General features: G+C 38.4%; 1 protein-coding gene across 1 annotated transcript in view; it reads right to left on the reverse strand.

Annotated features, from left to right (window-relative positions):
• COL5A2 (collagen type V alpha 2 chain) overlaps positions 1–17,665 on the reverse strand; it is a 175,029-nt gene that overhangs the window by 50,976 nt on the left and 106,388 nt on the right. The window contains exons 6-15 of the mRNA XM_075608452.1: positions 16,401–16,454; positions 13,077–13,172; positions 12,597–12,677; positions 11,657–11,701; positions 9,268–9,321; positions 7,996–8,049; positions 6,339–6,392; positions 3,434–3,487; positions 2,663–2,716; positions 2,258–2,302 (exon numbers count right to left, since the gene is read on the reverse strand). Of these exons, the coding sequence (XP_075464567.1) occupies positions 2,258–2,302; positions 2,663–2,716; positions 3,434–3,487; positions 6,339–6,392; positions 7,996–8,049; positions 9,268–9,321; positions 11,657–11,701; positions 12,597–12,677; positions 13,077–13,172; positions 16,401–16,454 (591 nt within the window). The remainder of the gene's footprint in view (positions 1–2,257; positions 2,303–2,662; positions 2,717–3,433; positions 3,488–6,338; positions 6,393–7,995; positions 8,050–9,267; positions 9,322–11,656; positions 11,702–12,596; positions 12,678–13,076; positions 13,173–16,400; positions 16,455–17,665) is intronic.

Raw genomic sequence — 17,665 nt, forward strand, 5'->3', positions numbered from 1 at the left:
GGAACGGCACAAGAGCATTTACTGTATGTGGTAAGCAGGTAAACAGAAAGATGAAACACATTCTCCCTTTAATTGTTTTCTGTACAAGCTACTTAATGCAGCAGGTATTCCTGCTAAGGGCAGGCAGTGAAAAGGTTAAGTGTAAACCCTTCGTTGCCATATAGCCCCTCTGCCAGTGAATGGGTTCATTTACTATATTCAATATTCATGTCAAGAGTTTTGATATTGGATATTTAACATAAAAACAAACATTTGACGGTAGATAAGCACCACTTGGCTGAACCAGTCTGCTCATTATCTGTTGTAATGCCTCAGAACCAATTAGATCCTTGGCTTTCTTTCATATTTGGGATCTCTTTATATTGTATGATGCCTGCAGCAGACAATCTGTGAGTGATATGATAAGTTTAAAGGGTCTGTATCTTTACCTAGAAGAAAGGGCATACAAAAGGCACTAGCACTAAACAATACTCCGTATGTGTGAATGTGATATACAATATTGTGCAAAATAAACAATTATAATAATAAGTGCCCAGAGAAAAGACTCTGATAGAAAAAAAGTCCTGCAGCCTAAAACAATTGAGTTCTCTCGGAACCCCAATTCAGAACAAAGTTAGCGTAAGTTCTCTTGGCGCAGGATGGTGTTCCAGAAGATATGTGGAAACAAGAAAAACCAAGAAAACACAGTATAGTGTAATACAGTACAGTATGTTCAAGAAAAAACACAGTTTGCTGATACTCCTATAGAGTTTAAACTCACACTTTGATCGTCTTGATTTTTATGCTTGAACTACTGTAGAATATGGAATAATATATTGATTCAGCCAGGTCCTCTGTAATGTCAGGATCTTGGATGAATTACCTGACCCTGATGAAGTGACCCATGGACAGTCACGAAACATGTAGGGTTAATATTTTTGTGAGCAGAAGGGCAGGAGTGGGATCAGAGAGACGGGCTGTGAGCGGTGATGTCATCAATCGAATAAGGGCTCCACACACACCAGCCGAGACACACTGTGTGCCAACAAGTGCAGAGCCAACTCAGAGTGTCTCGCCGTCCCATATTTGCAACGCCAGCACAGTTACGATCACTGGTTGTTGTCCCACAAGAGACTTGGTGCAACTTTTTATTAATTATTTCATCACTTTTGTTTTAATCTTTGTTTGTCATCATTAAATACCTATTGCTTAATGTTTAAAGCATTACAAACCCAGCTTCATTATTCCATTCCAACAAGGGCATTCTATTCAGGGATAAACTCCCAAAGAATAGTTACTTACAGAGTAAGATCATCAACGATATATGCAATATATTACTAAAGACACTCTAGATGTGAGTACCCATCTGTATTTTCATTTACACCTCACTAGAGGGAAAACAGACTGCAACATGTGCCTTTTTTCTCTTTTGTATCCTTCTCCAAGATGCAGATCCTGACATAACAGAGGAAGGACCTGGCTGAGTCAATATATTATTTCGCATTCTAAAGCGGTTCAAGCATAAAACGCAAGACGACCAAAACGTGAGTTTAAAAGAGTATCAGCAAGCTGTGGTTTTTTTTCCTGAACATACTACACTATACAATATGTTTTCTTTTTCTTGTTTCCACATATCTTCTGGAACACCATCCTGCGCGCAAGAGAACATACGCCAACTATGTTCTGTATCTTTACCATAAAAAAAAAGACAAGATTTTTCTAATAAAATATACGTATTAACTTGTTTCTCTGTGATATATAATCACTTTAACTATATTAAAGCAAGGAGACATCATTACTTTGTCCATGATCATTTGTATCAGTGTGAAGTCTCTTAGGGTGTACACCAACTAAAGAGGCATTGCTTTTCTTTCAACTACAGTACCCCCTTTTGTTACATCTGTATGTACTGTAGCAACGCAAAATACACACAACCCCCGCAAGCTCATAATCCCAAACTACCAAACCATATATATTTGTGTCAAAAGAGGTGCTACTGGGATGTTGACCTCATGTGTAGAACAAAATATATATGTATATATACTGCATGGCAAAATATACACATTTTGTTTGCTTTTACAATTTGGTGAAGTATTTTTGGCCCCAGAACTGTACCCTATTTCCCTTGATACATAGGCCCTTATCTACAAAAGGGTGCTAAACCTTAGCACACCTTTACTCGCTTTCAAATAGAGTAAAGGTGTGCTAAAGCTTAGCATGCTTTTGCGGATCTGGCCCATAGAAGGCATAGCTATGTGTGTTTACAAAATGCACTTACCCCTGGGCCATTTAACCCCATGGGACCTGTAGGGCCAGATTCACCCTATAAAAAGAAATGAAAATCAAATTTATAATGGAAAGAAATATGCACAACCAGTATTCAAGTCTAAAGAAAATTTTTGAATGAATGTGGTCTCTAGAGGAATTTAAGAGTTAAATACTGTGTCACATGACATCGTGGGAAAGGATTTATAAAGCAGAAGAAAGGACTGTACCCATAAAAGTAGAAAATAACATTTACAATGCAAATAATTCAAATTCTTAAGATCCTCCCTCAGTGAAATATCTAGGTTTCTACGTCATGTTTCAATTGGATTAAGAATATGGTAAATGGCAGATTTAAAAAACACACGGTTCTCCTGTGCATCATATTAGTATATAGAAAATGGTCATCATTGATTACCTTTGATCCAGCTGCTCCGAGTTCTCCTTTTGGACCGTCCAATCCTTTGTGACCCTGCAAAGATATGATGAAGTCATTTATCGGTCATCCTTATTTAACACAAGCACAAGTCATTTGTAGAAATGGACAGTATTTCAACCCCCTGCTTTGCAGGCCCCTTTGGTAGTGTTAACTCTTCCAGTGTGAAGGGCTCAGCAACACATTGATGGCCCCCATATCACTAGAGCAGGGATGGTCAACTCCAATCCTTAAAGGCCACCAAGAGGTCAGGTTTTAAGGATATCCCTGCTTCAGCACAAGTGGCACAATCATTGACTAAGCCACTGATTGAGCCACCTATGCTGAAGCAGGGATATCCGTAAATCCTGACCTGTTAGTGGCACTTGGAAGACTGGAGTTGGTCACTCCTCCTCTAGAGCAATTAAAAACACACAAATGTTGTCTGGGATATACATTTGGTAAATTTTAAAATACGGTGTGTGAAGTGGAAATAATATTAGGAGACTTGCTTAGCAGCAATTAACAGGCTAATTACTTCTCCGCATTTTCCTAGAGCCTTCTGAACCCTACTTGCCAGTAGATTTTACAAATATCCTCCGTTCCCTCCACCTTCTCTGTCACTTTCGATAATAGGATACAATATATCCATCAGCAGGGTTGAATAAGGCCAAAACACTCAATTAGGGTTATACAAATGCTTGAATACCACCCTCGTCTTCACTAGGAACACACACACACGTGAGAAACATGCACATGATAATGCTTACTTACTCTGTGTCCTTTAAGTCCTGGGAGTCCAGGAGCACCAGGGAATCCTCTTGCTCCCTAAAATAGATTCAAAGAAAGATTTAACGGACTATTATATAACAGAGGTCATAAACGGCCTTTCTCAATACGTCTGATAATCCTAAAATAGCAGAGACATTTAATAACTAGGGTATACTAAAAGAGAGGGGGGAAAAAACCAAGTCCAGCCAAATAAGTTACAGTATGATGCGTTAATAAGCACTAGGGACTATGGGCTAGATTCACTAAACGCGATTCTGCATGAAATTTGAGCTGATGTGGAAGAGAAATGGAGTTATTTTTATCACCGGATTCATTAATGGCATGTCGCCTAAAATAACGCACGTTATTCAATGTTTAACACAATATTTGTGAGGTAAATTTCACAGCAAACATGTACAGTAAATAAGCAAGCACATGAGAAATTAACGGCTAATTACTTATTCACTAAAGTTTGAAACTTGGCAATATCGATCAAGCCAGCATAAAAAATGTCACCAGTTTTTATCATCTACAGTACCCAAGTTGGCATTAACTCTATCTTGTCAATGTATATAATGGCCACTATATACACATGCAAGATAAGACTAGCCAACCCACTTATAAAAATACATAATATTAAGTAACACTGTAGAACATAATATATTAATCCTTGCACATTGCTCATGTGAGCTTCCATATTTTGACCACCTACAATACCAACCTTTTTGGGAGAAATGCTATTTAAATATACATAAATACAGGCTTGCCACCAGCATACTTTGGGCCCAGGTGTATACACCTGTATCCTGGGCTGTTGAACAGTGGGGGGAGGTGCTGAGACTTTCTTAAGTGGTGGGGTAGAGGAACAGTGCTGAGATGGGTCCGGCAGAGAAAGGAACCCAATAGATTCCGGCAAACTATGGCGGGGCCTAACTTTAAGGTTTGTCTAGCTAGGCTCCCCTTCGCCACTATGTCGTCGACAGTTAGCCCGGCACCCCTTCCCCTCTGAAGACGGCCCTGCATTCCTAAATAGTGTGTATGTATATGTATATGTATATATATATACACACACACACACACACACACACACACATATGTGTGTGTGTATGTGTGCATGTGTGCGTATGTGCGCATGTATGTGTGCATGCGTTGTGTATGTGTATGTGTGCATGCGTTGTGTATGTGTATGTGTGCATGTATGTGTGGTGTGTATGTGTATGTGTATGTGTGTGTATGTGTATGTGTGTGTATGTGTATGTGTGTGTATGTGTATGTGTGTGTATGTGCATGTGTGTGTATGTGGGGTGTATGTGTGGGGTGTATGTGTGGGGTGTATGTGTGGGGTGTATGTGTGGGGTGTATGTGTATACACAGACTTGACTGAGTGGGTTCACTGGCTTTGCATCTCATCCCAGGCTATGTTTAAAAGCTGTGTTTAAAACAGCAAGCATTGGCTTAAGGGTGCCATGTAATAATGGCTTTAAGAAAAAAGGTGGCACTGTGTGCTCATTTGCATATAATTTCCCAGAATCCCTTGCTGCAGTGGAAGCACTGTATGCCAGGTGATAATGGCGAAAAGCAGGGTTGCAGACCTGTCTAAGACATGTGAATGTGTCACAAGTAATATTTGTATATGCTATACGGTGGAGGGTTTTTAATCACCTTTTCACCCATCATAACCTAAATAATGTGTACACACACACATGTATGTATGTATGTCTTTATTTGTATAGCACCATTAATGTACATAGCGCTTCACAGCAGTAATATTTATATCTTATTATTTATATGATTGTAACGAACACTTAAATATACATAACACAAAGGGAAGAAGTGCTTCAGACTTAAAAGTAACATTTAGGAAAAGGAGTCCCTGCTCCGAAGAGCTTACAATCTAATTGTTTACTAGGAAGAACGTACAGAGACAGTAGGAGGGCATTCTGGTAAGTGCGTCTGCAAGGGGCCAAGGTTAATGTAAGAGGTGTTAATTATCAGCCATCGAGCACTCGTATGCTTCCTTAAGCAGGTGTTGCTTTAAGGTGGGTTTTAAAGGTGGATAGAGAGGGTGCTAGTCGGATATTGAGGGGAAGGGCATTCCAGAGGTGTGGGGCAGTCAGTGAGAAGGGTTTAAGGCGGGAGAGGGCTTTGGATACAAAAGGGGTAGAGAGAAGACATCCTTTAACAGAACACAAGAGCAGGGATGGTGTATAGCGAGAAATTAGGGCTGAGATGTAAGGAGGAGCAGAAGAGGGTAAAGCTTTAAAAGTGAGGAGGAGAATTGAGTGTATGATATGGGATTTGATAGGAAGCCAGGAGAGGGATTTCAGCAAGGGAAACCGCTGAGACAGATTTAGGAAAGAGCAGAGTGATTCTGGCCAAAGCGATAAGGATCGATTGTAGGGAAGACAGGTGGGAGGCAGGAAGGCCGGACAGCAGGAGGTTACAGTAATCAAGACGGGAGAGAATGAGGGCCTGAGTCAAAGTTTTAGCAGTCGAGCAGCAGAGGAAGGGGTATATCTTTGTAATATTGCGGAGGAAAAAGCAACAGATTTTAGAAACGTTTTCAATATGAGAAAAGAATGCGAGAGAGGAGTCGAGTAAATACACACACACACACATCGCTGGTACTTAGCAAAACTCAGGAGAAATGTGCCTATTTTATCATCTGCCTTGCACCCATGCTGATCCTTTATTAGATAATGCTTTAAAATAGCATGGCTTTAATGCAATACATTTTCCAATGCCATCTAATAAGGCCTGGGAGGCATAAAAGCATGAACACTTGTTGCGTATAAACAATATCTTGCACATGAGACCAGTAAATGTTATGTAACTAGAGTTAAATCCAACATTTTCAACACCGTATTGCCCATTAATATGTTTGATCATAAATTTGAGTTGAACTTACTGCAGATCCTGGGAAACCCGTTTCACCCGTTTGTCCTGCTCTTCCTGCTTCACCCTAGAAAAATAGGATGCCCTCCTCTTATTACAGAACAACAGAGATAATCAGTGTCAAAATTAGGCTATACTTTCTCATTTATCCATAGCTTTAAAAATGGAAGTCCTTCAAATTGTGGTGCAACAGGACCGTGCAGCCTTGAGAAGAATAAAAACAACTGAAACATTCATATGTTGATACTTTGGAGGTTATGTATCAAAGCTTATTTATCTGAGAAATGTGGTGTTCTTTTTTAGCTCAGTTTTGTAGCATAGAGACCTTGATGCTGTAGATAAGCCTCATGTATCATTCTTATTTCTAGTAGAGGCCATAAAACCTGCACTGAACTTATTAAAACAAGTTGACTTTCTGACTGTTCAGCTGGCATTGGGGAACACTTGTCATTTTCCATATTACTCATTATGAGACCCTGCTGGAAATCATTGCCCAAACAGTGCTTTACTTTATCAAAGCAAAACAAAGCAAAACTCAGGTACATACAGTAGAGGCAACTCTTATTCTAACAAAAAACAGTGGCAATTCCCCAAAATACCCAGGAAACACCCAGGTACATTCTGAATACATGCCTTAAACTTTCCTTAAACTAGCCCCAGCATTTCTGCATTGATTAATGGCCTATCAGATTAACAGCGGGGGTCCCTGGCAGTCCCATTCAAACTGAATTGGACTGCCAGGGATCCCTGCTGTGTTAATCCTATGGGTCATTAGTCAATGCAGAAATGCCTTAAACGTGCCTCAAACTAGCCCAGAACATACCCAGCACATACCCAGAATGTAACCCGGCTAGTTTACAGCAAATGTTAGAATAAACGTTGCCTCTACTGTAACTATCAAAAATTAAGTTTGTGGTTACATACTATACAACAGCTTCCTATGTCAGGATTCATGGACTCTGCTGGAAAATACAGCCAATGTACAAGTTCTTACTTTGGCTTTCAAAGCCTAATGTGGTCTGCTGCCTATGTACTATGGAAATCCCTGAGCGCATCATCAAAAGCTCAGCTAAAAACATCCACATGAATTTTGTTAAATTGTGCTCTACAAAAGGTTTGCATTTATACTGAAACTTAAAAATATATAGCTATACAGATACAGATGTAGTGTGTGACATTGTTCCCCCAGATAACCCTAAATATCCAGTAATAACGCAGAATATCACAGAGTTTCCATAGGAGTTTCCATAGGATTCAATGGCAGCGATGGGGCAGAATATCCTAGCATATTCCACCGCAACCCACCAGAGGGAACAATAAAGCTCACTACATCTGTAGTTCACTCACTAGACAAATAGAAGCTCTTTCAGTTTTAGGCTGAGTCCCCACTAGCGCTGAGCGCTGACTTTCTAGCATGCTCATCTACCCGCAATGCCTCGCCCCCCCCCCACCACACGCGCTTAAAATGCCAGGACACCCGGCGCTCATGCTTGGAGAGCTCTCCAAGCATGAGCGCGCTCAGCGCCAGCGGGGACTCAGCCTTAGAGTCTCAGAACGCTACAATGTATTGAAGGCCCCTACAGAATTGGTGGGATTACACCCTATGGTCCTGTGCTTCTTAAGATTCCTATGACATCAATAATACATATAATGAATTATAAATATCTCACATCTTCACCAGGTTTTCCTCCTGGGCCCTCAGGACCACGAGGACCCACTGGACCCTAAACACAAAAACAAGCAATACAAATATTTTAACATCAAGATATACTCTTATATACAGTGAACGTCAAAATGAACACACTTCAATTTAAGTTCCTCATAAAGCTTGGTATTTTATTTGATGTACAAATAATTAAATAATTATACCAAGGAAATGCAGAAATGTATAAATTAAAATACTGTATGATGATCAAGTAACTTTCTCTATTGCTCTTTGTTACCAGTCCCCAAAACATTCGGTGATGAAAGCAGTGGCAGACTTACATTTCTGCCTCCTGTGGGCTCAGGGGCAGCCCTCTGCGCTAGCGTACTGACGTTATGACATCACGGTGTCATGTGACGCCACTTTATCATGGCAACGTGGCATCAGGTGAAGTGGTGATGTCATTTTACGTTGCGTTGTCATGTGACATTGCGGCGTCATTTGACATTGGGTCTCGACACTATAGGAGGTAGCTATGGAAAGGCAAGTCTTTTTCACACACACATTTGTTTTAAAAAAAAATTGCCGCCCACAAAAAAATTGCCTCTCTATTAACCAAATAGTGATTACGTTTAGTGTGTATCAAAACCATTCTAGTGAAAGGCTGTTAAAATCACTAGCAGATATTGTCGTTTAGCAAACATACATAAGTGATTATATAAAACACAGAAATAGCAGTTATGGATAACTCAGAGCAACTAATTGAATGGTCATCAGCAATCACAAGTGGTTATAGCGGTTTGTAATCAATCTGATTAGTATGAATGTTGTATTGGACTTATGTATAAAGTAACTAAACTACAGCTTACGGCCTCACAATATGAGGGGCCTCAAAAATAGAAAAAATGTATGCATTTCAAAGTTTAAAATCGTATGATAAATAAAGAAGATATGGGAAAAAGAAGAGTCTCTATAAATATGGACATTTTTGTTCAAATTTAACTCCAAATATCATGTGCATCGAAAGTGATAAACTTTGTAGCTTATCATTAGAAGATACATTAATGACTTTTCTCTCCAAAAATCACGAAAGAAAATGCTTTAATATTAAAATGAATGATGTGCAAACACTTATTATTTTAGCTTTACAGTTACCTTTGTATATAACAATGCTAGTATAATGATTTCATCTTAATATTTTCAATGTCCGTGTGGTCAGAATAAACCTATTTCTCGTGTTTTGGGCCTCTTTAGCTTGACATAGTTCAAATTCCGGTCCTGATTTACTGGCACTTACCATAGATCCTGGTTCACCTACTTCTCCATTGGGCCCAGTGGGACCCCCACCTCCCTAGAAGATTACAAAAATAAATTCTAGATTAGAATACATTTTAGTTCAAGACCATCATTCCCATATCCCATAATACATTTCCCATACTGTATGATCCCACATTATATATTTAATGTCGAGTTTTTCCTACCTAAACATGTTTGACAAAGTTGATTGTAAAATGGCCACATTACGATGTAAAAGTAATGGCTCATGTTGGATTTAAACATAGAAGAGTAAGGGAGTTACCCATTAAGCTGTGATAGTGCCTGACGTCAATGGGAGTTTGCATGCGATAGTGACCCTATGCAGCTTAATTAATAACACCCTAAGAAGTAAATGAAATGCACATTTATGTACACGGTAAACCTTCCATGCATTTGCTTTAATTCCACAGGATAACAATAAAGATGATCTTCTTCATATTCATGATGTGTACATTAATTGCTGATTATGTTACTTTCTAATGTCTGACTGCACAAAGGCTTTTGATACCCTGAAAAAATTGTTGTTGGGTCAATAAAAAAACAATTTTTTCTAAAACCCAAACAAAAAAGCTTCATAACAGTGTCAAAGGCAGCCGAGGAGTAATATTTAGCATAAATGGAGCAGTCCCACATGCTTCTTTATTTATTTTAACATCTTTTCCTTGTGCTTTTGAAGGTGATATTTTCACTTTATTTTTATTATGCTACAATCTAGAGGACAGCCTCCAAAATCATGGAATTTTGAGACTGAAATTAAGATGACAGCCAATTCAATGAGATGATTAAAAAGACAAACAATGTATACGTTTTTAAATCTGCACATTATCTTTTATTTTCCAAAATCTCAACTAGACATGCGCAAATATCTTCAAATTTCTCTTACATTTTGAGCAATTTACTGAAATCGTTTTTGCTAATTTTAGCATAACTGTCATTGCTCAAAATGTCCACAAATGTTCCAATTTTCCTTAGACTTTCTAAAAAATGACAGTAAAGGCAGACCCCGCTAATAAGGCGGGTCCCGCTCTAAGGCCCCGCCGCAAAGCGAAAATCGCCGGAAAGTGGAACCGGCACCCCCCGTTCTGCGTATGCACGACCTCGGCAGCCCTCGTTCTGTGCATGCGCAGACATGGCGGCCCCCTTCTCGGTACCACCGTATGAGCAGAAAACCAAAAAGCGGGGCCCTACTGTATATAAAAGGGTGACCTGAATTAACGGTCATGTGAATTTTAATGTTTGATGATTTATTTATTTTTGGTTGCAAACTTTGTCTTTTTCGGAAAGTTTTCACAAAAAAGGACACTTTCACCTGATTGCAACATTTTTGCTGAAATTTGCAATTCTTAACCATTGGCTCCCACTTCACCACCCACAGAGCTAAAATTATAAATCAATAATGTAAAGGTTCCTATCCACAAACAATTAATCCAAATTAATAATTCAAACATTAAATTCAAATATGCACAGTCCCTGCTCCACTTTCCCCAGATCACTACAGCTTTTCCATTGTTAGTTTTTTAACACAAGCTGACAGTACAACTGAGATTCATGTTCACATTTGCTTTAAATCTTACTGTATTACAGTATATTTGCAGTGTTTTATTTTTTAGATGCATTAGTGATGTACTGGGTATCTAGAAATTACCCAGTTTCCTGCCTTTTATTAGCATATGAAATAAATACTGTAGACCACAACAACTTTGTAATCTGTAGCCGTGTAAATACATTAATTGCATTTAAACCGACCAATATTACCATGCATAAAGATTTTAAGCTAAAGAGCAAAATGATTGAGTAGCAACATAATTTGCATCATATTGCTTTCTATTGACAGGTGTTCAAAAATAACATTCTGTTAGGGAAGGAGCGGGGCTCAGTGAGTAAAGACACTGACTGGCACGGAGTTTGCAGCACGGTGAACCTCGTTCAATTCCTGTTGTCGGCTCCTTGTGACCTTGGGCAAGTCACTTTATCTCCCTGTGCCTCAGGCACCAAAAAAATCATAGATTGTAAGCTCCACAAGTCAGGGACCTGTGCCTGAAAAATGTCTCTAAAGAGCTACGTAAAACTAGCAGTGCTATACAAGAACATATTATTATTCTGCCTTCTTCAGGTCCAGAGTATATAGAATGTTTTTTAACCTGCTCTTGGAAAATGGGTTCTGGAACAAAAGTTACTGTACTTAGGAAAAGCTTATCAATATAAAATGTAGATATTTCATTAAAACAGACAATCAAAAGATGCATTAATACGTTTTCTCTATATGTAATAGTTTTGAAAATGTTGCTCACAATTGAAAATGTTTCTACATTGTATACACAATTGCATAGTGATGATAAAAATATGAAACTGAATTAATAATTACTTACTGGGTTGCCTGGTATACCTTGAGGACCTCTTGGTCCAACTTGACCCTGTACAATAAAAAACATATTTTGTTCAATGTTTCACTATGAAGGTAAACAAGTTTGTTATAAAGGTATGGTGATGGTTTGTCTACGAGTAAAATGCTGTATAGTATATAAATGCTATATCTCTTGAGCTTTACATTCTCTGGACCACAGACATAGCTAGGGCAAGGCCCACTGAAAAATTAGAAATGCCTCAGTTTAAAAAAACCTGGTTAGAGTTGGCTCATGCAGCATAGGTGGGGGCGCACGTCAGCAAACCCCCATCCACTCATCTGATCCCATCCTGCAACAGCAAACTCCACCTCCTGGTCATTCTACACTCCACTCTGGGGCAGCAAACTCCACCTCCTGGTCATTCTATACTCCACTCTGGGGCAGCAAACTCCACCACCGCACGCATTTGATATTCAGGAGGGCAAAAATTGATACCTCACCCAATTCCTAAATGCCCTACCTCACGTGAAATCCTGGCTATATCCCTTTTACTTTGGGAACACTTGCCCCAATCAATGAACATGCTGAAACACAAACCAATACGGAGAGTAACTGCATACGTCTAAAATTTAAATCTTCTTATATTCGGAGAATGGAGACCCACAAAAACACTGCTACCATGCACACCACTTATGCTCTCTAATCCTCTATTTAAAATATAAATACAAATAGATTACCATATGTACCAAGCGGTGCTATACCATGAGGCACCATCCAGGGCCATAAGACACCATACAGTCCATTGACTTCAATGATAAGGTGTCTTCCAGCACTGGAATTTGCTTTATGTCAATGCACTGCATAACAAATATGGGCTTTAGTGCATGTAGCATCACATACACTCATTCTTTCGTCATAGATGGGAGAAATGGAACCATCAATGTTGATGCTTCATTTTTCTTACCACTGAACCAGGCATCAATCCCATTTGTGACCCAATTCCGGATTTCTCATCAAAGCCTCCTTGCATCTGAGATGAAAATGGCTGTGAAAGGGAAAATGACAGGTGATTGTCTAAATGTGGTTGAACAGAACATGGTTAGTTACCGTAATTTATGACCAAAAAAGGGCTACAGTATGTGACAACCAAAATGTGTTGTCCTTGTCAGTTGAATGTCTCCACAGATCATTGTGAAATTATGAGAATATTTTAGGAAATGTATATTTTGGCTTGACAGAGAATCTACTGAGTGATGGAAAATTATTTTACCCATCTATGATTTCTTCCTCATTGTTACCCACTACTGTACATTAAGAGAACTACCAGTACTCCCCGTCCACCGCGTACTACTTTATTAGTATATTGTACTGTATATCATATTTTATGATGGTTCCATAGCCCATGTTAACTCCACACCAAAGTTTAAGTTATACTTTCACCTACTTGACCAGGGTGAGATGGAGGTCCAGGCGGCCCAGGCTCACCAGGCTGTCCAGGAATACCAGGTTCTCCATCTATACCAGCAGGTCCACGAAAACCCTAAAAAAAAAAAGAGTAACATTTGGTTAGAGTGCAAATGTTCAAAGTCAGCTAAAGCCTCTAGATTAGGCCAATTACAAACCGTATTGTAGATGTGTTGTAACTTTAGGGGAGCAGCATAAGAGTTCTTCATACTGTAGATGGAACTATAGTGTAATGAGCTGTCAAAAATGTAAATTCTCTTCTTCAAATTAAATTACAGCATACAAGCTCTGCAGAATAACATCTCATCTATGAAGAACTCTCATGCTGGTCACCTAAATGGTATCACAGGCTGCAATGAATCAAGCACTCCCTAATATATTCAACATTCTGGAGCCAATGTCTCAAGCTCCCAAAAAATGTGCTTTGTAACGCAGCCCAATCCAAGTAATTTGTTAATCAATGTTTTCATGTTTGATACATAGTTATGCATCAAGGCAAATGTGGTGCCGTTTGTTTTTCCCCCAGTCTGCACTATTTCTATTGATGAAAAAAGACCATTGAAATCAACAGGATTGCTTCTTTGATACATCTGATGCAGTTTGTTTAGAATTGCACTCACAATGTTTGACAGAAAGACTGGTACATTCTATTGTGTCCAGTAACTGTAACCTAATCTCTTCAGATAAACACTAACTGCTCGCTACTAAACAACATGCTAAAGCAGTTAAAATTGATGCAAAGTACTTTATATTGAAACATGTTCAAAATATTTTTCTTTAATTCAAGGGTAAAGTATTTTTGAATAGGACATATCTATGTATTTCCATTTTTTTTTTTTTAACAAATCATGAAATAATCAAACAAGGTTTCTAGACTTGCACTTGAAAAGCCAAATAATAGCAGAAGTCTCCAGATGGTAATATGATAGATTGGGGAAAGGGATCTTCATATAAGGCATAACAAGATTGCCCAGTGGTCGCGTTATTGTAGAATAGGTACTGTTTTAAGAACAATGAAGAAAAATTGCAATAAAAATAAAAATGTAATTAGTTGGAGCTTTGCTTGTGACTTTTTATAGTTTGTGAGAAAAGGGGTTTTAGAAGTTTTCTAGAAAAATGTCATATGAAAGACCTCTCCATTGCTGATTGGAGAATTCCTGAAGTTATTCCTAAAATAAACATGTACAGTATAACAGATATTTGAATGACTGCATCCAAACTATTTGTAACTTGGACTTTTTCAATAGGTCATAAAAATTCCCTAATGTTTATGAAGCAGCACTGACATCCAGTGTTGATTAAGCGCAAATGAAAATTTGTACAATATACTATGTTTATTATTATTGCTGGGATGACTTTTCTAGAGCAGGACTATTCAATTGATGGACTTGTGTCTGTAATCAGAAAAAAAATCTGCTTTCTGGAGGCACCAGAAAGGCGCTGAAAGCACAGTTTTCCTATTCCATTCTCTACTTAGACTGGAGGAAGGTGAACAGCCAATGGGCTCAGTTGTCTGGACCCTAAAACAGAAAGTGGACCTGTTTGAAAATATTTGAGTAACCCTGTTCTAAAAAATAAAATGTCAGGTTCGTAATAAAATAGGTGAGAAATGTACATGCAATCATATAGAGAAATCAAAACCGTCTGTTAACTTCTACAGTGCTAATATAATTTGTTATTAAAATAAACTTGTTTTTCAACTTTGGCTCTGCAGCACTAAATGTGTTAAAATGATCTATAGCATAAATTACAGTTTGTGTATGAAATCCAATGACTCGATATGGAAGGGAACTAGGAGTGCTTTAGTGGAAAGGGCACTTGTCTATGAAAAGGGAAAGTATGGTTCAATTCTATGTGTGCCTTCTCCTTGTGATATTGGAGAACTCGTGTTCTTTCAGGGCCGGCACTGACACATTGACCAATAATAATAATAATAATATTATATATGATGAGTAATTGTATTCCATGTGATGGAGAAGATTTGAGTCCCATTTATTTCAATGGAGCTGATCTCTCCTCCACCACTGAGAAGCAGCTTCACAACATATTAAATAGGGGTGTTTGAGCAGGGGAAAAAAAAAATCTATGTAATGAGTAGAATTAGCACTATACACTATAATCATCATCAACGACCCTCTGTGGTACTATTCTAAATTGAGAATTATGATATGTTTATGCACTTGAGTATGACACAGACTACATGAAATACCCCTACCATTTCCAGAGAGAATTTGTAATTAGAGACATTTGGATAAGGCACTCTTATTCATTGTGACTTGTCAATTGTCATGTGTAGTATATAGTACACTCTAGTTGAAACATTTTAATCTAACTGAAGGGAAAATGGTAGCCGGCAACCTCCTGCCTTTGAGCCAATGATTAACGATTATGTAATTGGGGATGAGCAGGTGCATTTGCGTTCCACTGGCATACTAAAATGATGTCATTGTTGATCATTTGCTTTCTGGTATGGAAGTTGCTGTAAATAATTGTAGTACAGGGATTGCAATGTACAGTATCTAAATATGTATATACACAAAAAACATCTGCTTTGAGTCAATGTTAGTCAATACTGTAACTCAAATGAGTTGTAGTTATTTGAAGCTATTGTATAAATGCTACTACTGTATGTTACTGCATGTAGCTGATATCTGTAGAGTAAATATAGAAGGAAATAGAACGTTTTTTTTTTTAAAGTGCTAAAATCTTTATATCCAAATAACAGAGGAACTGAGGAACCGAGCAGCACTCATATAATCATAAGCTATGTCAATACTGTATACTACTCTCATTTTAAGCTGTAATGCAAGGCATGTCTGTATAATTAAGATAATAATTACATACATACAGACGAGCCAACGAGTATTCTAAAACTTGCCTTAAACTAGCCAGTTTACATGCTGGGTACATTTCAGTGACATTTCTGCAGAGGCTAATGGCCCATCGGATTAACACAGCAGGGGTTCCTGGCAGTCCCATTCAGTTTGAATGGGACTGCCAGGGACCCCTGCTGTTAATGCGATGGGCCATTAGTCTGTCTGCAGAAATGTCTGAAATGTTGCAGCATGTACCCAGCATGTACCTGGGTCTTTTTGGAGATTGCCCCAGGTTTGTTTTAGAATAATCGTCGGCACTACAGTAAATATAATATCATTGTATCTTTAATTCTGTCATAGACATAGTAAACTGTATGATTATCACTTGTGTCTGTTGTCTTGCTTTATAATTAGATCCAATAATTGAGCAGAACCACTTGAATTACTACAACCGATCATCAAAATATTTTACTCAGAGTCATACTTACAGGTTTCCCTTTTGGGCCTCTTTCTCCTCTTGGTCCTTGTGAGCCTGGAGGTCCCTGATAAGAATGAAATAATAAGTGACTGAAAGAGTCACTGAAAAAACATTCTCAGACTTAAGCTCATTGCTAGAGACGGCCAGCTACTGTATGCTGTAGGCACAGATAACATAGGATTGGAAAACGCATTTAAATCCATGATTTATATATTCAAGTATAAAGAATCTTGATCCCTAACTGTATTATACACGAAAAAAGTGATGATGTGAAAAATACAGCTGTAGGCAAACAAGCGACTACATTCTTATTTCAAGAGTTTTAATTTATTATGAAATAGCACACAATCCTTCTGCTCAGAATAAAAATGTGCATGAATCAGCATGTAATAAAACAGAGTTTAAGTTATGTGAAGGGGAAAATGCTCAAGATAACATCAACAATAATAATCAAACAGGAGCAAATCCCACCTCATCTCATATTTCCTTTTACTTCTTGCTGCATAGGTAAAAATGTGGTTAATAAGTATTGTTACTGGCAGAGTAGCTTAGTGGTAAGAACATTGCCACCCAGAGATATATATATATATATTTTTTTTTTTTTTATCACTGCGCTAAATTAATACAGACAACACCTAAAACATAAATGGGGAAACAGAAGACACACACAGAAAAAAAAACAACATGAACAGACAGGAGACAAAGAAACACAAGGAAAGTGGGAAAGGAAGGGAGGAAAGAAACGGACCAAAAAGGGACCAATTACATGGAAAACTGGAATTAAAGAAAATAATAAAAAAACACTGGAAGCTCCAAGCTGCTCTCCCAGGATCACACCAACCCCTCCACGCAATTTAGAAGACAAAAAATGGAGAGTGCAGGCCCCATAGCGTGATTCTGTAAATTGTAACAATATATTGGCTCCAAAATACTCCAAACTACTCAGTGTAGCTGAATAAAAAGCATGTGGTACACATAGTACCATTCCTCGAGTGCCAGGTAAAGACTGATATCTGGAACACTGCTTCCTAGTCGGGCCAGTGACGCGCATCCGCTACTGGTCACACGGCGAGCACACACAGCCCTTCCTCCAGAACTGAGTATAGGAATGTAGTTACTCAGCTCCCTGGTTCCTCTCTGCCAATGCGTGGCAAATGTTAGGAAAAGTCCCACAGACAAGTGCAAAAACACACTACACATTTCATTGGTAAAGTTCCTACTTCATCAGGGTCAACTGTTTCTGATATTAGTTTTTACCTGGCACCCAAGGAATGG

The sequence above is a fragment of the Ascaphus truei genome, chromosome 7 (genome assembly GCF_040206685.1).
Source record: "Ascaphus truei isolate aAscTru1 chromosome 7, aAscTru1.hap1, whole genome shotgun sequence".
NCBI classification, from domain to species: Eukaryota; Metazoa; Chordata; class Amphibia; order Anura; family Ascaphidae; genus Ascaphus; species Ascaphus truei.